This window comes from Pinus tabuliformis, chromosome 1_2 (assembly GCF_031772625.1).
Source record: "Pinus tabuliformis cultivar Carrire ecotype Pingquan chromosome 1_2, CPIR1, whole genome shotgun sequence".
NCBI lineage: Eukaryota > Viridiplantae > Streptophyta > Pinopsida > Pinales > Pinaceae > Pinus > Pinus tabuliformis.
The window spans coordinates 1,025,585,579-1,025,604,453 of record NC_142298.1 but is presented as its reverse complement, the minus strand read 5'-3'; the positions used below and the strand labels follow the sequence as shown (position 1 = coordinate 1,025,604,453).

General features: G+C 36.4%; 1 protein-coding gene across 1 annotated transcript in view; it reads left to right on the top strand.

Moving 5' to 3' along the window:
* LOC149209616 (pentatricopeptide repeat-containing protein At4g21880, mitochondrial-like) overlaps positions 1-17,288 on the top strand; it is a 133,751-nt gene extending 116,463 nt beyond the window's left edge. The window contains exons 2-4 of the mRNA XM_089398684.1: positions 14,895-16,131; positions 16,670-17,020; positions 17,145-17,288. Of these exons, the coding sequence (XP_089254810.1) occupies positions 14,895-16,131; positions 16,670-17,020; positions 17,145-17,288 (1,732 nt within the window). The remainder of the gene's footprint in view (positions 1-14,894; positions 16,132-16,669; positions 17,021-17,144) is intronic.
* Positions 17,289-18,875: the final 1,587 nt, after the last annotated feature.

Here is an 18,875-nt window from a genome sequence, read left to right as displayed (position 1 = left end):
CAGATCATCCAATATTTGCATCAAAAATATTGTCATTACAATCAGTTGGTGAAGTTCAGAATGCACGTAGACAGAACAGGCCTATAAATTATTCTGATTGCCTGGAAGAAATTAAAAAATGTATTAGATATACATATGAGTACTTTGACATTGCTGATTCAGTTTGGTGGGAGTCGTTTTTCAATAATCAAAGTTATCTCATTTCGACAACAATAAATGAAGATATACCTTTGAAAAATCCATTTATTTGGCCACAAAATGTGTCGAATGAACATGAGGAAGTAAACATTGTTGAACAACAACAATCTCAGGGTATTATTAATTCTTCACAGGCAGAGGAAAGAGAGATGTATATAGGTTCCAGAAGATCTCGTGCACAACGTGAAGCCATGGAAGACCTTTATAGGGGTTCAGTACAGGATATTAAGGAGGGTTGCATGATTGCAGTGCTAGCAGATGGAGATCCTAATGGCTATCCATTTTGGGTTGCTAAAGTTTTAAAGGTCTTTACAGAAAATGAGGATGTTACAGGTGTTGAAGTACATTGGTATGCCACAAATACACACCCATTCAATGGTGTGTATAAGCCAGAGATGGTAGTTGACAAAAAAAATGGTGGAAAAAGAAAAAGAAAGGGTACAAATATAAATCGCCGCCGCACAGACATATTACAATTGAAGGATGTTGACATACTTGTTTATGACTTCAATTTAACAAAGAGAGGAACTCTTCGCTTCAAGACGACAGAGATTCTGAAAAGGTTGTTACCAGAAGGAACAGTGTTGACATGGGACTCTGCTGAAACCAGTCGTAGATCTAGAAGACTTTTGAAACCTGGAATCTTGGGCATGCATGTGGACTCAGATGGGGCACTAGTTGATGACAGAGAAGAATATGGAACATCTTCGTCAGCATCCAGTCACTCATCTGAAGATGTGAATTCTGATGGTGTGCAAGAAAATATGAGTGATTTTGAATAATTGTTTAAGACAGTTTATATAACTGATGTATGCATCGTATCTTCAAATAAAATGGATGTTTTCCATATTTTGTTAAATGAGAAGTTATGAAGCATTTTCATGTTGTTGGATTATGTCTTAAGTATGATAAATCTTATTGTTTAAATATCTACAATGCAATATCAAATTAGAGATATAATGTCTCTTTTATTCAATGTACAAATAAAGACTTTTGAATTCATTCAATGAAATAATTTGTTCATAATGTCATGTTTTTTTAGTTTTGTGGTTGAAAACATGTTAAATTTATACTTAAGAAAGAAAAATGATATTCTACCAGAAACATTAATGTGTTTTTCCTTAAAAGTTAACTTTGTTTGAGACATAAAAAATTGGTTTTATTAGCATTGTTTAAAAAGTATGAAAATTGACCCCTAAAAAAAAAATCATTATTCCAGTATCAACACTTTTTTTCTGAAGCTATATTTTGCAGGAAAATTTCGTAGAAAATTTCGTAGTCGCTGCCATTTTTAAAACAACCGCAAAATTGACACCTAAAAAAAAAAACATCGTTCCAGTATACACACTTTTCGTTTTGAGCACTGTTTTTGTGGTTTTTTTGGGGTTTTTGGGCCAGAGTTCTCGTTTTGAGTTTATAGTTCCCGTTTCAAAGTTTACATTGTTTACATTGATGGAAAGGGAAAGAAGCATGCTCAGTGGTGCTGGGTTAGGACAAGAATTCTGGGGAGAGGCAGTGGAGACAGCATGTTACCTAGTCAACAGATCACCTTCATCAATGCTGGAGGATAAAACTCCATAAGAGGTATCAACTGGTAAGAAACCCTCTCTTACATATCTGAAGGTATTTGGATGTGATGCATATGTACATGCTCCAAAGGAGAAAAGAACCAAGTTGGATAGTAAATCTGAAAAGTGCATCTTTATTGGGTATAAGGATGGTTTAAAGGTTATAAGCTTTGGAACCCAGTAACAAGGAAGGTTGTGTGCAACCGAGATGTGGTGTTCAGAGTGGTGAAAGATGTTATTAAACATGAAGTCCAACCAAGGGAACCTAAGAAGATAGAGTTTGAGCTTAAGGAGGAAGAATCAGACTCTGCAGCAGAGGAGGAATCAGAAGATGAAGAGCCACAAACTCCAGGTGTGAGAAGATCATTTCGAGAAAGAAGGTAGCCATAAAGGTATAGTCCATCTACTTTTTGTTCAAATTTTGCTTTATCTGTTACTGATGATGATCCCAAAACTGTGAAGGAAGCAGTAGATTTAGAGGATGGAAAACTCTGGAAAGACGCCATGGTTCATGAAATGGAATATTTGCACAAAAATGAGGCTTGGGATCTGGTGGAGTTTCCGGCTGGAAGGAAACCCATTGGTAGCAAATGTTTGTTTAAGAAGAAGATAAATGTAGAAGGAAAGGTGGAGAAATACAAAGCGGTTGGTAGCAAAAGGTTATTACCAGCTGCCGAGAATTGATTTTGGTGATATTTTTTCTCCTGTTGCCGAGGTAGCTTCTATTAGATTACCTTTATCTGTTGTTGCTTCTTTTGATTTTGAGGTAGAACAGATGAATGTGAAGAAATCATTTCTTCAAGGGGATCTGGAAGAGGAGATCTACATGAAGCAACCTGAAGTTTTGTGGTGAAGGGTAAGAAAGAAATGGTATGCAAGTTAAAGAAGTCTCTGTATGGGTTAAAACAGTCACCAAGGATGTGGTATCAAAAATTTGATACATTTATATGGGGACTTGGCTTCACCAGAAGCAAAGAAGATCACTGTGTGTATTTTAAATTAACTAGTGACCGTGTTATTTATCTAGTCTTGTATGTGGATGATATGTTGCTGGTTGGAAATGACAAAGAAATTATCCAGGATTTTAAGACCCAATTTTCCTCCAAATTTGACATGAAAGATCTTGGTGCTGCAAACTATATTTTTGGCATGGAAATTAAAAGAGATCGACAAAAGAGGAATCTCTGGTTAAACCAAAGGAAGTATGTTGATACAATACTGTGGAGGTTTAATATGCAGGATAGTAAATCGGTGAAGGTTCCTATTACTGTAGGTGTGAGGTTATCTACTGAACAGTGTCCCAAGACACAAGAAGAGGAAGAGGACATGTCCCGTTTTCCATATGCAAGTGCAGTCAGTAGCCTGATGTATGCAATGGTCTGTACTAGACCAGACATTGCACATGCAATGGGAGTCTTGAGCAGGTTTATGTCAAAACCAGGGAAGAAGAACTAGACAGTAGTGAAGTGGGTTTTCAAGTATTTGCTTGGCACTAGTGATTATGGTTTGTGCTACCAAGGAAGACCAGGATTGGACAGAATGTTGGATATTCGTGGCTTTGTTGATGCAGATTGGGCTGGAGATCTGGATCAGAGAAGATCTACAAGTGGGTATGTGTTTAACCTATTTGGAGGTGTAGTCAATTGGATGAGTAAGAAACAATCTATAGTGGCACTATCAACTACAGAAGCAGAATACATGGCAGCCACTCATGTAAGCAAGGAAGCAGTTTGGTTGCAGAGATTGCGTTCACGTATGGGGTTAGTATAAGGAGCTATAAGGATAGACTGTGACAGCCAAAGTGCAATTTTCTTCGCAAAGAACCCTGCATATCATTCAAAGACAAAGCACATTGATGTTCAGTATCACTTTATGAGGGATATGATAGAAGACAAAATGGTGTCATTGGTAAAGGTGGACACTTTGAAGAATACTGCAGATGCATTGAAAAAATATGTGAGCTCTGAGAAGTTCTCTTGGTGTAGAGAAACAATGGGCATTACAGGGTTGGATAAATGACTGATCTCTCTAGTGGCTCCCTGTGGAAAGAAAACAAAAAGTGGGAGAATGTTGGGTTGTGTTATATTCTTTCCACGACTAGCCCACATAGTTAACTGGGGAGTTAGAGGGCGGGTAGAGCCCCCCCCTTCGTTGTGCCGATTGCATAGCGAGGGGGTCACAGGGGGTTTAAGGGGTGCATGTAACCCCCCTCTATGGGGTCTGAGGTAGCAACCCATAAAATTTTGTTTTTTGGACCCTATATTAGATTGGGCAGACCTACCTATGGTTTTGTGCATGATTTTCGCACATGGTTTTGGACACGATGGTCTTCGGTCCATGGTTTTTGGACGCGATGGTTTTCGGTCCATGGTATTGGGTGCTTCGGCATGTATAAATATGTATTGTAACATTGAAAGGAACATAACGAAAAATCAAGCTGATAGTCTCAATTTTGGGATCCAGGGGAAAATCTCTGTGCATATGTGTTTTATGTGTTATGCTCTCACATTGTTTATTTTTTGTGTTTTAAGAATTCATATGCAGGTAATTTCTGCATGGGGTTAAAACCTACATAATACTCTTCTTGCCCAACAACAGATTGTCTTTTTCCAAAATTTGGAAATCATTCATGATCAGTGCTGGACAGTTGGCTCCCTAGTTTACAAACTATCTAATAATCAAAATTACTTCGAAGATATAGAGGAGAAAATTGTTAGTTTCTTGACCTGGCATGAAAGTAAAGATGGAATCCCATAAAGAGATCATTTTCATAGAATGGGAAATTTTCATTGAGCAGGTAGAAGAAGTAGTTTAACATGTGCTGGATATTTCAAGTAATATCATTGAAGCAGTCAGTGATAATTTGGTCCAAGCTAATCTCATCTCAAGTTGTCCTGAGGGAGCATTAGCTGATATCAAACTGCTGACTAAAATGTGGCAAGAATCCTCCAAGAAATGGGCCAATATTATAGATGAACTGACCAAAACAAACTTAGAGAGTCATTGGTAGTTTTTAGTGAAACCACATAGTCGGTGGCTTATGCTTTGATGCTTATCAAACACTACCACACAAATGCTACCATCGTTAATAGATGCAACCTTCACAAGACAAATGTGTATACATCCCAAGTCTCCACCTGAATTAAAGAATATGATTGATATCGATGAGCTGCAACAGTGAATCGGAGGATAGTCTTCCTCCCAATCATAGACAATCTATTATAATTTATTCCAAATATGTTCCTTTTAGTTCCTGTTAGTTTAGATCGCTTGAAGTTGTTACTATATTTTCTATCTTTTTCTTTTATCATGAGACTATAAATCCCCTCTCTCAGATAGGAGAAGGGGTTCTGAATTTTTTAAAGAGAAATCTTAAGTTGCAATATTGTAATTGAGGCTTTCCTTAATATAAAGTTGAACCATCGCCTTTCTATCATGATTAGATCAATGATATATCAGGTACTATTATCCTTTTTTTGTTTTTTTTCTTAGAGTGGAATGGAATTCTGATTATGTTCATAATATGTGTTAAAGCAATCACTTATTATCACTATTGATGTGTTGGTAAATTATATATGAACAAGGAGATCTCAGTATATGTGGCGAATTTAAAAACTGATTTAATTAACTATTTAATTAAATCATTTATTTATCTTTGTGCTTACTTCATAGATACATGATGATATACATTTTTGTGATAATTATGAAATATTTATAATCACATATACCAACATCATTACTTGGATAAATAATAGTATATTAATTTGTATTTTAGTTTCTAGTTATATTAGAGCATTATATTTTTATTCAATCAATTTCATATAAGTTTTATAGAAAGGGAAGATAGTCCCATAATTGTAGTCGGAGCCATCATCCCAATCAGAAAAGGATATGTTCTAAGGTCCCGACCAAGTGGTTTTCCCCAACGTTTATACAGGCATTCAAGACCATCAATATTTTTTGCACTAGGAGGATGGAAATAAGACTGTGAATGGAAACAAAGGCTCATCATAAAACTAAAATTCATTCTGAGAGTAAATCTCCCTCAAAGTCTCCACCAACTTCAAGATCTCAGTCTAAATATCCTAGTCCTAGATCTAAAGTTGTTAAACAAGTCACCAAATCTCCTAGCTCACTTCCAAAGCCAACTTGTCAAACTTCTACAGAATCACATGCAAAATATCCTAAAGTACAGACTTTAATTCATATATTGGAAGGAATTTCAATTTCTGGAAAATCAAAGTTTCTCAAACTGATTTATCTAAAAGAAGTGTCACTTCATCTCTTCAATCTCCTAGAGTTGTTACTAGATATCAGAGTGAGAAAATCATAATCAATCCTTTTGAATTTCCATTACCCACTAAACGGAAAAAGAAAAATACTCCAAATATTGAATCCTCATCTTGTGGGATTATACCATCTTCCCCACCTCATACTCCTTATGTCGATCCCACTTCTTCTCATTCTCCTTTATCTTCTTCTTATCATCCATTATCAACTCCTTCCATTCACATTCCTCTTTCACAATTGACTAGTGCTATTGTAATCAGTAGTACTACAAGGGCAACTTCTTCAACTGTCCAATCTCTCAAAGTCTCAACATCAAGTGCAACTCCTTCTGTTACTAATACTCCAAGAATGGAAAACAAACCATGGAATAACCCAGGGGAAGTTGCAATGACACCACCTTTACATCCTCTTCCTAAACATCCAGAAATATGGTTACCCAAATATAATCCAGATGATGGTTTACCTGCAGAGGAACACCTTCATAATTTTATGCTAGCAATCAATCTCAATGGAGTTTTGGAGGAAGATGCAGTTTGTATACTATTCCCTATACATTTGAATGATCTGCAGGGTCCTAGTATTTCTCCCTACCAACTGGATCAATCACAAGCAGGATATATTTGAAGAGCAATTCTTGTTAAAATTTGGGGATGATCAAACAACATATACTTTAATCAATGATTTATCAAATCTCAAATCTAACCCAAATGAGAAAATTAAAGACTTTAATTCAATATTTAACAAACTATTAAATAAAATCCTAGATACTTCCAGACTTGGAGTTGATGTATAAATTAAACGGTATATTAGCTTTCTTCCTTCAAATATTTCCATGTTTATAGATAGAGATAAGAAAACAATACTTCTAGATAACATGAAAGAAGCTTTATCTACTGAGAAAAGAGTTCTAGCTCTCGAGAAGAAATTTTCCATTGAAGAAAGAAAACATACCAAGAAAGTAACTTTCAAAGATGATTCCAAGAAAAAGGTTTCTAATGAGATGTTTGAAAACAAGAAACAAGATGCTGAATCCTCAAGGAAATCCTTTCTACCTTTTAAAAGGAATCAACCTTCACAATCGCAACCTCCTGCTTAAATATCAAATGCAAAATATAATGATGATTACGAAGAGGAAGAAACATCTCTATCTATCGATGAAGCACAAGAAGAAGAAATATTTGAAGCTCATGGCTTATGGGATTTTATCCTGACCACTTCAGAGAATGAAGAAGAAGAAGAAGCTCTGCCAGTAAGTACTAGAATCAAGGGACTTGTTGATACCACGTCACCAAGAAAAAATAAAAAACTTCTACTCATTATACTAAAGAGAAAGGTATGATTAAAAATAATTTTACTCAGCCTTCCGATGCTTCTCCGAGAAATTCTAAGTCCCCTTCTCCATCTCCTTCGTCATCTAAAACTTTGATAGTTTTAGATAGTATTGAATATAATATTGTAGAGGACATGAAAAATACTAAAGCTAATATTTCCTTGTATGAGGTTAGTAAACTGAAACAACACCAGAAATTGTTACTCAATGAATTGAATGTTGTTCCTACATCCTCATTACCTTCTACTGATGTAACTTCAAAAATATCAAAAGGAAAACATAAACCCACAAATGTCCCTATAGATAAAATTGATCCTTTCGATGCCATCTTGATTGGAGATAGATCAAATTCTCACACTCCTCCTTCTTTGTTGAATTTTGAAATCTTCAACAAAAATGTTCACAATTGTTTAGTAGATTCAGGTGCATCCTCCAATATCATGCCTTATTCAATATGTCTTAAATTGAATGTTACACCTCATAAATATGTTGTGCAAATTGTCCAATTAGACAGAACAAAAGTCAAAGTCTTAGGAGAAATGAATGTTGTCTTAATCAAACTATCTTCAAATCCAAAAGTTTGTCAAATAATTGATATATTGGTTGCTGACATCCCTAAATTTTATGGCCTCATTTTAAGCAGGGATTGGTCTGAGAAACTACATGGTTATTTTTCAACTGATTGGTCACATCTTTGGCTCCCTTACAATGGAAAACCTAATCAAATTCGTGTTGATAGGGAAAAGCACATGAAATATTATGTGATTGATTTAGATGAAGAGAATGAACCAATAATGATCACAAACAATATTTTGGGAAATTATTCTTCAAAATCCTTCTTTGATAGTTTCCTTGCTCATAATTCTCCATTTCCCGTTTTTTTGCTTTATCACAAATAGAAAATTTCTCACAAACAAATTCATCAAAATGTATTAATATTGTAGATAATATTGTAAATAAGTGTGATGAATTTTTTTGGACTCTTTATTTTGATGAATCAAAATCTAGTGATGGTGTAGGATCTGGATGCATTCTAATTAATCCAAATGGAGAGAAAACCATGCTTGCATTTAGATTGGAATTTTATTGTACTAATAATGTTGTTGAATATGAAGCATTGGTTTGGGGCTTGCAAAAAGCTGCAGTCTTGATGTAAATCACCTTAATGTTTATGGTGATTCATAAATTGTTATCAAACAAGTAAGAAATAATATTCATTGTGTTTATAATAATCTTAAACATTATCAATCCATGATTCAAGATTTAAATACTCATTTCATTGTATTTAACATAACTCCAATTCCAATATTACAAAATGTTAGTGTTGATCTCTTAGCTAATGTTGCTTCAAAGTTCATTCCTCCAGAAGAATTTAGTCATCATAGATTTTCAATAGATTTAATTGTATGTCCCTCCATTCCATACAACATAACTAATTGGCATGTATTCAATGATGATAATGATATCCTAAGTTTTTTAACTTCTGAAGGTTCTTATTCAGATCAAATCATTGATGAGGATGAACATGATAAGTAACTAAATAAGTCTTCTAAATAAAATTCCTTGCCAAATATTGTAGTAAAATTAGAAGACTTATATGATTTGAAATATATATTCAAGAAAGATACTAATTGTAAAATCCATAGTAGTACCTTAAGATTCGAACTGGTTAATATAAGGTCAGATGAAAAACCCCAAAACATCAATTTAGGCTTTAGAATTTCACCTAATGAAAGGTCTGCTTTCATTCATTTTTTAAGGAGATATAAGTATGTTTTCTTCCTGGACTTATGATGATTTAAAGACTTATGAAACATCTATCATTAAACATACTATACTCATTTTTCCTAATGTAAAACCTTTAAAAAAAACTTAGGAAGATCCATCCTAAGCTTGAAGCTCAAATCAAGAATGAGTTAAATAAATTACTCAAATCCAAGATTATTTTCCCGGTAAGACACTCAAAGTGGGTTTCAAATATCATTCTAGTTAGAAATAAATTACTCAAATCCAAGATTATTTTCCAGTAAGACACTCAAAGTGGGTTTCAAATCTCATTCCAGTTAGAAAGAAGAATGAAGACATTCGACTTTGCATTGATTTTAGAAATTTCAATAGAGCATGTGAAAAGGAAAATTTTCCTTTACCACCAATGGAACAAATCTTACAATCTGTGCATCTTGAAGACAATGGATAAAACCAGTTTCTTGTGAATCTTGAAGACAAATTAAAAACCATATTCATGACCAAATGGGGAACATACGCTTATCAGAATATGCCTTTTGGATTAACAAACACCGGAGCCACATTCCAATAAGTTATTGATGTCGATTTCAAAGGTTTGATTAAAGAATTAGTTGTTGTGTATTTGGATGATATTACAATCTACTCAAAAGAAAGGAATAATCATCTCAATGATCTAAAGTAAATTTTTGAAAGCTACAAAAAAATTGGGATTTCTATAAATCTTAAGAAATCATTCTGTTCTCTTAGTGAGGGAAAACGTTTAGGATTTATTGTTTAAAAAGAAGGAATTAGTATAGACCCAGAAAGAGTTAAGGCTATTTCAGAAATATCCTTACCTCACAACAAAAAATCTATGCAATCCTTTCTTGGCCAAATCAATTTTGTTAAATGCTTTGTCCCTAACTTTTCACAAATTGTCATTCCTTTATAGAACATGATAAAAAGGAAGGAAATCTACAAATGAGGAAAAAATGAAATAATATATTTTGAATTAATCAAGCAAGCCATGCTCCTTCATTATCCTGGCCTAATTTTTCTAAAGAATTTGTCCTATATACTTTTTCTTTTGAACAGTCCTATGCTGCAGTTTTAACTCAACCAAATGAAGAACAAGTTGAATCTCCTATTGCCTTCTTTAGTTCTAATCTACAATGAGTTGAGTTGAATTGTTATGAAGTAGAAAAATAATATTTTGCAGTCTATAAGTCAGTAAAACACTTTAGACCTTTTCTCTTGAAATCACATACAAAAGTGATTGTTCCTTTCCCAGTGGTTAGACAATTGCTTATTCAGAGAGAATTAGGAGAAAAGAGAGCTAATTGGGTTACAACCTTGCAAGAATATGACATAGAAATAAAACCAGATAAAATAGTTAGAAGTCAATTTTTTGCAAGTTGATAACTGGAGCTTTTGATAATCCAACTGAAGAATATTCAGGTAACAATGTTCAAGTTTCAAAGGTATGTCCTGTAGATATTGAATATATTTATGTTGATTTAATTTTCTATTTGAAAAATGGCTATGCTCCAGTTGAACTCGATTACAAGAGAAAAAGAGCTTTGAGACTTAAAGCCAACCAATATCAACTTATTAATAATATTCCTTTTAGAAGAAATTATGACTATGTCTTACTTAGATGTTTAGAGAAGCCTCAAGCAGAAAAAGTGTTGCAAGAATTACATGATGGACCAGCTGGTGGACACTATAGCAGAGACACCATTGCTCATAAAATCCTTCATGTTGGTTATTATTGGCTGATGGGGACTGAATATCATAGGTGAGATTGATCCACACTCTTCTAAACATCACAAGTATATATTAACTGCTATAGATTATTTCACCAAGTTAGTGGAATAAATTCCCTTGAAGGTGGTCAATTCTGAAATTGTTATCAATTTTATCGATTATCACATAATTATCAGGTTTAGCCTTCCTAGTGCTATCATGTTTGATAATGCATCATACTTTTCTATTACTGAATTTTCACTCAAGAGAGGTTTTCAAGTTAAATATTCTGCAAATTACTATCCTTAGGGAAATGGATTGGTTGAATCCACCAATAAAAACCTCATAAGAATTATCAAGTGAACTATTGATGAAAACCAAAAGAACCGGCATAAGGTTCTAATTTTTTCTTAATTTGTTGAGAGATTACCCAAAAAACTTCTTTAGGCACTTCTCCCTATTACTTAGTATATGGAAAATAAGTTTTCTTGCCTCCTAATATAGCTTTTCCTTCACTGGCCCTAGTATAATCTGTTGAATAGCAACCTTGCTTTTCTTTATAATTAAGAATGTCTCAAATTTTAAAGCTAGAGGAAGGAAGAGATAAAGCCAAACAAACGCATACTCAATGATGGTTTAAGGGGGCTTGACCCAGGTCCAGAACGTGATGTGCACCAACAAAACCCTCAACCACTGGCCCTTTCAGCAATGACCTGCGAGATATGCACGTTGTTGCGTCTGTGTATTTACTTATGTTTTATACGTTCCTACAACTTTGCATAGATGAATGACTTCACACTAATGATTAATCTTACAGATTGGTACTTAATGCATAAACAGAACATAAAATAGTATAACATGTATTCTTTCACATAATTCAGTAAACAGTATGCATAACTATATCAATAACAATAGAGAATGAATACAAAAAGGCGCACAATACTTCGCCAAACCTTCTTCTTTATTAATAATGATATTCAATACATGCTCTTCCCTGACCTATGTACCCAGTTGCAGGTGGTATGCGCACTCAGCTACAAGGCCTTCCCCAAAACACAGACTCAACATAGAGAATATGAATAATCTATGCTTCTATCATGATATCATTTACAAAGTATTACATCTTCTTTAAATAAACTTCCTCACTACAAGACCACGGTCCACATACCATGGATCCAATAAAACAATTACTAAAACCTAATACCCTTTACAAAATAAGGGTCTTTGACCCGCCCTAAATCCCCTCAAACACTACGCGATGAATATAACTTCATCAGCTCTGTTATCCCCCACAATGTCCCAGGCTGAGAGGAATCGATGGAGGTAACCACAGACCAAGTTTTTAGTTTGGTAGCTAGCCCTACCAAACTAGAGAGGGATCTTTATATGAAATTACAGTCAAAATATGACTAATATATAAATTATTTTAGGCTAGATATGTTTAGATCAGGGTTTGATTTGATTTTGAATGTTTGTTGGAAGATGGCTTAGGTCTAGGGAGCTAGGTCTAGGTTTTGAGAATCAGATTTGCAGAGATGTAGTGGGGCAACGTAGGCACACACTTTAGCACTTAATGGTTATCATTGTTTATATGGGAGATAGGTAGGGTTTCTAAATGAGCATGAGTCACATGAATTCATTTATATCAGAAGAAAAATGAACAATAATATGAAAACTTCTCCAAAATAGAGCATTACATGAATGAATTATGTTTATTATCTTAGGAAACAAGCACATGAAACATGGAAATGAAAATGAAAGAAATAATACATTCAAATTTATTATCACAGAAGGAAAAACACTGCTAAAACACATACCATAGGAATCCCACTATAATAGCTGCAAACTATGTTTATTAGTTCTTGTCAAATTCTCAATTACACTAGCATCTAAGGCTTAATTCCATTGCATCCAACCCTTGAAAATGATTGTTGGGTTGTGTTATATTCTTTCCACGTAGTTAATAGGGGGTTTTAAGGGCACTCGTAACCCCACTTTATGGGGTCCGGGGCAGCACCCCGGAAAATTTTGGTTTTGGACCATATGTTAGGTTGGGCGGACCCACCTATGGTTTTGTGCATGATTTTCGCACATGTTTTTTGGACGCGATGGTTTTCGGTCCATGGTATTGGACGCGATGGTTTTCGGTCCATGGTATTGGATGCTTCGGCATGTATAAATATGTATTGTAACATTGAAAGGAACATAATGAAAAATCAAGCTGTTAGTCCTGGTTTTGGGATCCAGGGAAAAATCTCTGTGCATATGTGTTTTATGGGTTATGCTCTCGCATTGTTTATTTTCTTTGTTTAAGAATTCGTATGTAGGTAATTTCTGTACAGGGTTAAAACCTACATTTGGTACCAGAGCTGTTTTGGCTTCAAGCGGACGCCTTTGTTGTTGAGGGGTTTTGCTCAGGCCTGTGGTAGACCCTGTTCAGTGGGAGATCTGCGAGATCGATTCTGGTGGTGAAAGAAGATGGCGAGCAGTGGAAAGATAGAGATTGAGAAGTTCAATGGTCAGAATTTTGAGTTGTGGAAACTCAAGATGGAGGATCTGTTGGTGGATAAAGATCAGTGGATCGCGGTAGATCCGGGTACTAAACCATCGGGAGTGACCGATGAAGAATGGAAGAAGTTGGATCGGAAGGCAAAGAGCACAATACGATTGTGTGTCTCAGATTCAGTATTGTTGAATGTATCAGGGGAAGCTACGGCAAAGGCTTTGTGGGTCAAGTTAGGGACTTTGTACCAATCTAAGTCTCTGGTGAATAAACTGTTCCTGCGGAAAAAGCTGTATAACCTGAGGATGAAAGATGGAGACTCGGTGACAGAGCATCTGAATGCGTTTAATACTGTGGTAAGTCAGTTATTATCTGTTGATATTAAAATTTCAGATGAAGATAAGTGCATCAGTCTGTTGTGTTCTCTACCAGATTCGTGGGATAGTCTGGTTATTGCAATAGGTAGCAATGCAACTGCTTTGTAGTTTGATGAAATAGTCTCAGCCTTGCTGACGGAGGAGATGAGACGGAAAAATATGGACAACCAGAATGGTGATGCCTTGTGTGTACGAGGACGGTCCCAGAACAGAAACAAAAATTAGTCATCGAGTGGGAGATCTAAATCTAGAGGGAGATCTAAATCTCCAGGAAAACCTACAAAGGTGGTGTGCTGGAAATGCGAAAAGGAAGGGAACTTCAGAAGGGATTGTAAATCTAAATCTCCTGATAAAGGAAAGGGATCTGATGATGCTCCTTCTGCAGAGGCGAAAACCACCTCAGATGAAGGTGGGGATGTGTACTTGGCTTCTTCAAGTACACATGTAGATCATGAGGCATGGTTGATTGACTCAGGTGCATCCTTTCACTTCACTCCCCATAGAGAGTGGTTCTGCGAGTATGATAAATACGATGGTGGTGATGTCTTCTTAGGAGATGATAAGAAGGCTAGAATCATTGGTCGAGGAAAAGTAAAGTTGAAGTTGCAAGGTGGAAGGGTTAGAACACTTCCGGGTGTTCTACATATTCCTGCATTGGCCAGAAATCTGATTTCTGTAAGCAAGTTGGATGATGCAGGTGTAAAGACGGTGTTCGAGAAAGATACCTGCAAGATGGTTCGAGGAGCACTGATATTAATGCAGGGAGTTCGGATTGGAACTCTGTACAAGCTGCAAGGTAGCACTGTTGTTGATGGGTGCAATAGTTCTATGGTTCCTGAAAATGGAGTAGAGAATCTAGTGGTCTCTGGAGAGAAGACCATGTTGTGGCATCAAAGGCTTGTGTTAGACTCCGTCTTATGTCAGTGTGAGATTGATTCTTCTTCAAAGCCCTGTTTTGAAGAAGAAATCATTAAATGTATTTTTTTTAGAATATGTAATTTATTCTCCAGCTCTTCAAAAGGCAGCAGCTTCCTCAGCTCCTATCTCTACAAAAGCACAAACAGAAGAAAAAAAAAAACATCATCAGCAATCAGAGGCAAAGTCGGGTTCAATGAAGATACGGTTTTCAAGGTGTCAAGAAGCTAATGCTGACCAAGTTCGTCTGGTTTCTTATTGGCTTTGTCTGAAAATGACTGGACCGACGAGATTTTGAGACTCTTAGAAAAGGTAGAAATTACAGAAATTTCATCTCTGGTGTGTTTGACAAACATTTTTAAATGCTTTGGGAGGAGCACACTGCAGGAGGCAGCCGAAAACTGTATTCTGGCATTTAAAACTGAGGGTGTTAAGCTCCACAAGTTGTCAGATTTCATATGTGAGTTTGCTCTAAGCCTTACAAACATGGAGCTTAAGAAGATCATATTGATTTTCAAGAGTATGCATGAAAAGCTTGAAGTAGAGCCTTCCTCCTCATCATACAACACACTTATTGAGTATTGTTGCGAGACATTTGAGGTTCACATTGCTCTTGATTTGTTTGAAGAAATGTGCAAAGCTGGTCTACAAATTTCTGCTAAGACTTTCCATCCATTCATGCAAGCAAGTGAAAAGAGAAATGAATTGGATCTGGTGCTCCCAATCTACAAAATGATGCGCAACTATGATGTCAAGCCAACTGGGGAGACGTTCAAATACATGATCAATTCTGTTGTGAAGATGAAGAATTTTGAAGCTGCATACAATCTGTTGGATGAAATGAGAGAGCTGGATATGCGGCCAACAACACAACTATATAATGCCATTATGGCAGGATATTTCAGAGAGAATAACGTTTGCAGGGCATTGGCAGTTCTCAAACAGATGAAGAATGCAAATGTAAAAGCAGATGCAGATACATACTCTTACTTGATACATCATGCTAAAAGTGAGGGGGAGGCCGTAAAGTACTATGAAGAACTTAAAAGATCGGGTATCCCATCATCAAAATATGTATATATGGCACTTATCCATGTCTTTGTGAACTTCGGCAATTTCCTTAAAGCAAAGGAGATAGTCGAGGATAAAAGAAAACATGAAAAGTACTTAACTGAGATTAAAAGTAATGACGTTCCCGAGGCAAAAGCGATGAGGTCCCTTATTGAGCCTCTTGGGAAGCAAGGTAAATTCACTGAAATGTTTCAGTTGCTTCATGAGTACAAAGATAAGGAGGATTGGTGCTACGCTTGTAGTTTATCAGTGCTCTCCTGCATTAAGCATAAACAGCTTAGCTCTGCCATTGACCTCCTCAAGCAGCTGAAAGAGATGGACAGATCTCTTGTGGACATTGTTTGTGACCAGATCTTTTACCTTATATGTGCAACCAATATGGATCACATGTCTTGCGCAGCCTTCTATGTCTTTGTCATGGAACATTGCTTGAGTCTCAGGATAAATTTCATTCGGGCAACATTACCTCTACTCTAGCAGACAGGTTGAGTGGTTTGTCATCACAATTGCCTAAAAAAAAAAAGAACTGGACAAGACATCATTGCGGGCTTTTCCAAATCTGTTGAAGTTTGTTGCAAGCAAGATCTTAGAATATTCCAGAGATAGTGTTGCAGTTCTGCGATCCATGGGGGACGCTATGCATTTATGGAATATATGGTTGCAGGCGAAGTTAGCATAGGTTTCAAAACAGTCTCTAGTGGTCGGTTCTGGAAATCTTGTGACCGATCCTCGGTCAATTGCGTTGCATTATTTGAGGTCTAGAAAAGGATTTTTGTTCGATGTTTTTGTTATCCTCCCTTTGCCTCAGATGGTCCTCTGGGTTGCAGCCTCAGCACTTATCATGGAAGGAAAGATAATCACAGTCATGACTGTTTTCCTGATTATGTTTCTATTTCAGTGTTTACCCAAGGTCTATCATTCAATCTGTATATTACGATAAGTGCAGCATGTGTCTGGTTATATTTTTGGTACAATCTGGTGGGGATTTTCCTTGAATATACTTGCTTACTTCGTCGCTGCTCATGCTGCTGGCGCTTGTTGGTACTTGCTTGGGATTCAGCGGTCTGCAAAATGTCTGCAAGACCAATGTGAAGCTATTGGAAGTTGTGATTTCCATATACTGGGCTGCAACAAGCCCATATATTATGGGTCATCGATGATGAAAGACACAGGAAGAGCAGCGTGGACCATGAATGACACTGTGCATTCGATCTGCGTAAACAACAACGGGATTTTCAACTATGGAGCTTATAAATGGGTTGTGCCTTTGGTTACTAACACAAATCGCATTGAGAAAGTATTATTCCCGATCTTTTGGGGTCTAATGACACTAAGAATATTTGGAGTTACTATGGTGGTAGTCGCGCTCAGTTTGTTTCAATTTACACAGTGCCAAGGTGTGTGCGTATTGTTCTGGACAGAGTGCGGCAGAATTGTTGCAAGTGTTACCAGATGAGTCCTGTGCTTGGCCCGAAGATGGAGCAGCGCCCCTTCTCTGCACAGCTCGAAACCAAGAAGTTCACTTTCAATGTGATGGCAAAACAGATGATGAGCTTCAATCATGAGGAGCCTGAGACAGACAGGATTTTGTTCCATGATTTCCGCCAAAGATTGTTGGGATCTTTTGGAGATTTTGTGGGATTGCGGTGATGTGGCTCTTAGAAGGTGGATTGTGAGCTATTGAATGCAACCATGCAAACCGCTCTCAGTACAGTTGTCACCATGAGCTGAATCAGCAGAATGTTAGTTTAAAGGTTGTTTTATTAAAATGGCAAATGCAACGTGGCAAACTGAAAATAAGTCAAGACTATCTATCACAGCCAAAGAATGCGATTTGATTTAAGATTCCAATCCTGATCCTATGGAGATCTGCGCTCCAGTTTTATCTCTTAATTGGCCAATTATCAAAAGATTTAGAGGAACGTTGTTCTATGTTTAGAATAGATGAAACGCCCTTTCATAATTTTTGTAATTGCAGTTGAAACGGCACCTTTGTTGAGGGGTCGATTTGTTTTTTCTTAGCAGCATGTATTTATGTATTAAAAAAAAAGTGAGAGAAGAGGAAGAGAGAGTTCTGAGTGCTGGAGAATAGAGAGCTTACCATGTACAGTTTTTGGCAGAGAGTTTAATGAAAATACAGCTCTGACTTCTGAGATTCCTGTGGTATGATAATTTAGCATAAGTTTTTCTTGTGTTTCATATGTGATCTGTTATGTTTCATTTCACTTCATGATCATTTCTAATTGAACAAATGAAGTGTTAAGGTAGAATTCATCATTTGTATGCTATGCCTTTAAGTTTGTTCAATATTCAATGTTTTCTTCTGTTTGACAAGGATTCATCTTCTATGCCCTTGTCAGCTCCTCAGCAGTCTTGCCATCTCATTTAATCTAAATTTGGTGTTAAATTTCTTGCCTACCTTGCCTCAGGAGATAATCTATGTTTTGATTACATTTCTCTGTTCAAGCTGTTTCTTTACCCCATGCAGCCCAGAAAAACCCCATCATTTATTAAAAATCCTTTTTTATCAGTTTACTAGCCTAAAATTAGTGTTACCCTATTGGTCATCTCATCCATTGAAGATCTCACCGAGATAGACCGGAGAGAGCCCTCTCCCGCCCCGTAGGGCTAGCTACGAGGCTAAGTGGTTTGATGTTGCCTTGAGGTTTACCTTTCTCAGCCTGAGGTGAAATTTCAAGCGCTAACAGCTTGGACATATTGGAGAGAAGGGCCTTCGAATACTTCATGGTAAAGGTATGGTAGAAGGTATGAATAATAGCTCTCTGGATTTTGATTTCTGTGAAAATTGTGTATATGGGAAGCAGAATCGGGTGAGTTTCCCCTCTGGTGGTAAGAGGACGAAACAGATATTAGAGCTTGTGCACAGTGATGTGTTTGGACCTGTGAAGGTTCCATCACTGGGTAAGTCTGTGTACTATGTATCATTCATAGATGACTTCTCAAGGAATACATGGATATATTTTCTTAAGAAGAAATCTGAAGTCTTTGACAGGTTTAAAGAATTTAAGGCTCTGGTGGAAAATCAGACAGAGAAGAAGATAAAGGTGCTGAGGACAGATAATGGTGGAGAATTTTGCAGCAAGGAATTTGAAGAATTTTGTAAGAAGTGTGGTATAGAGAAGACTACTCCA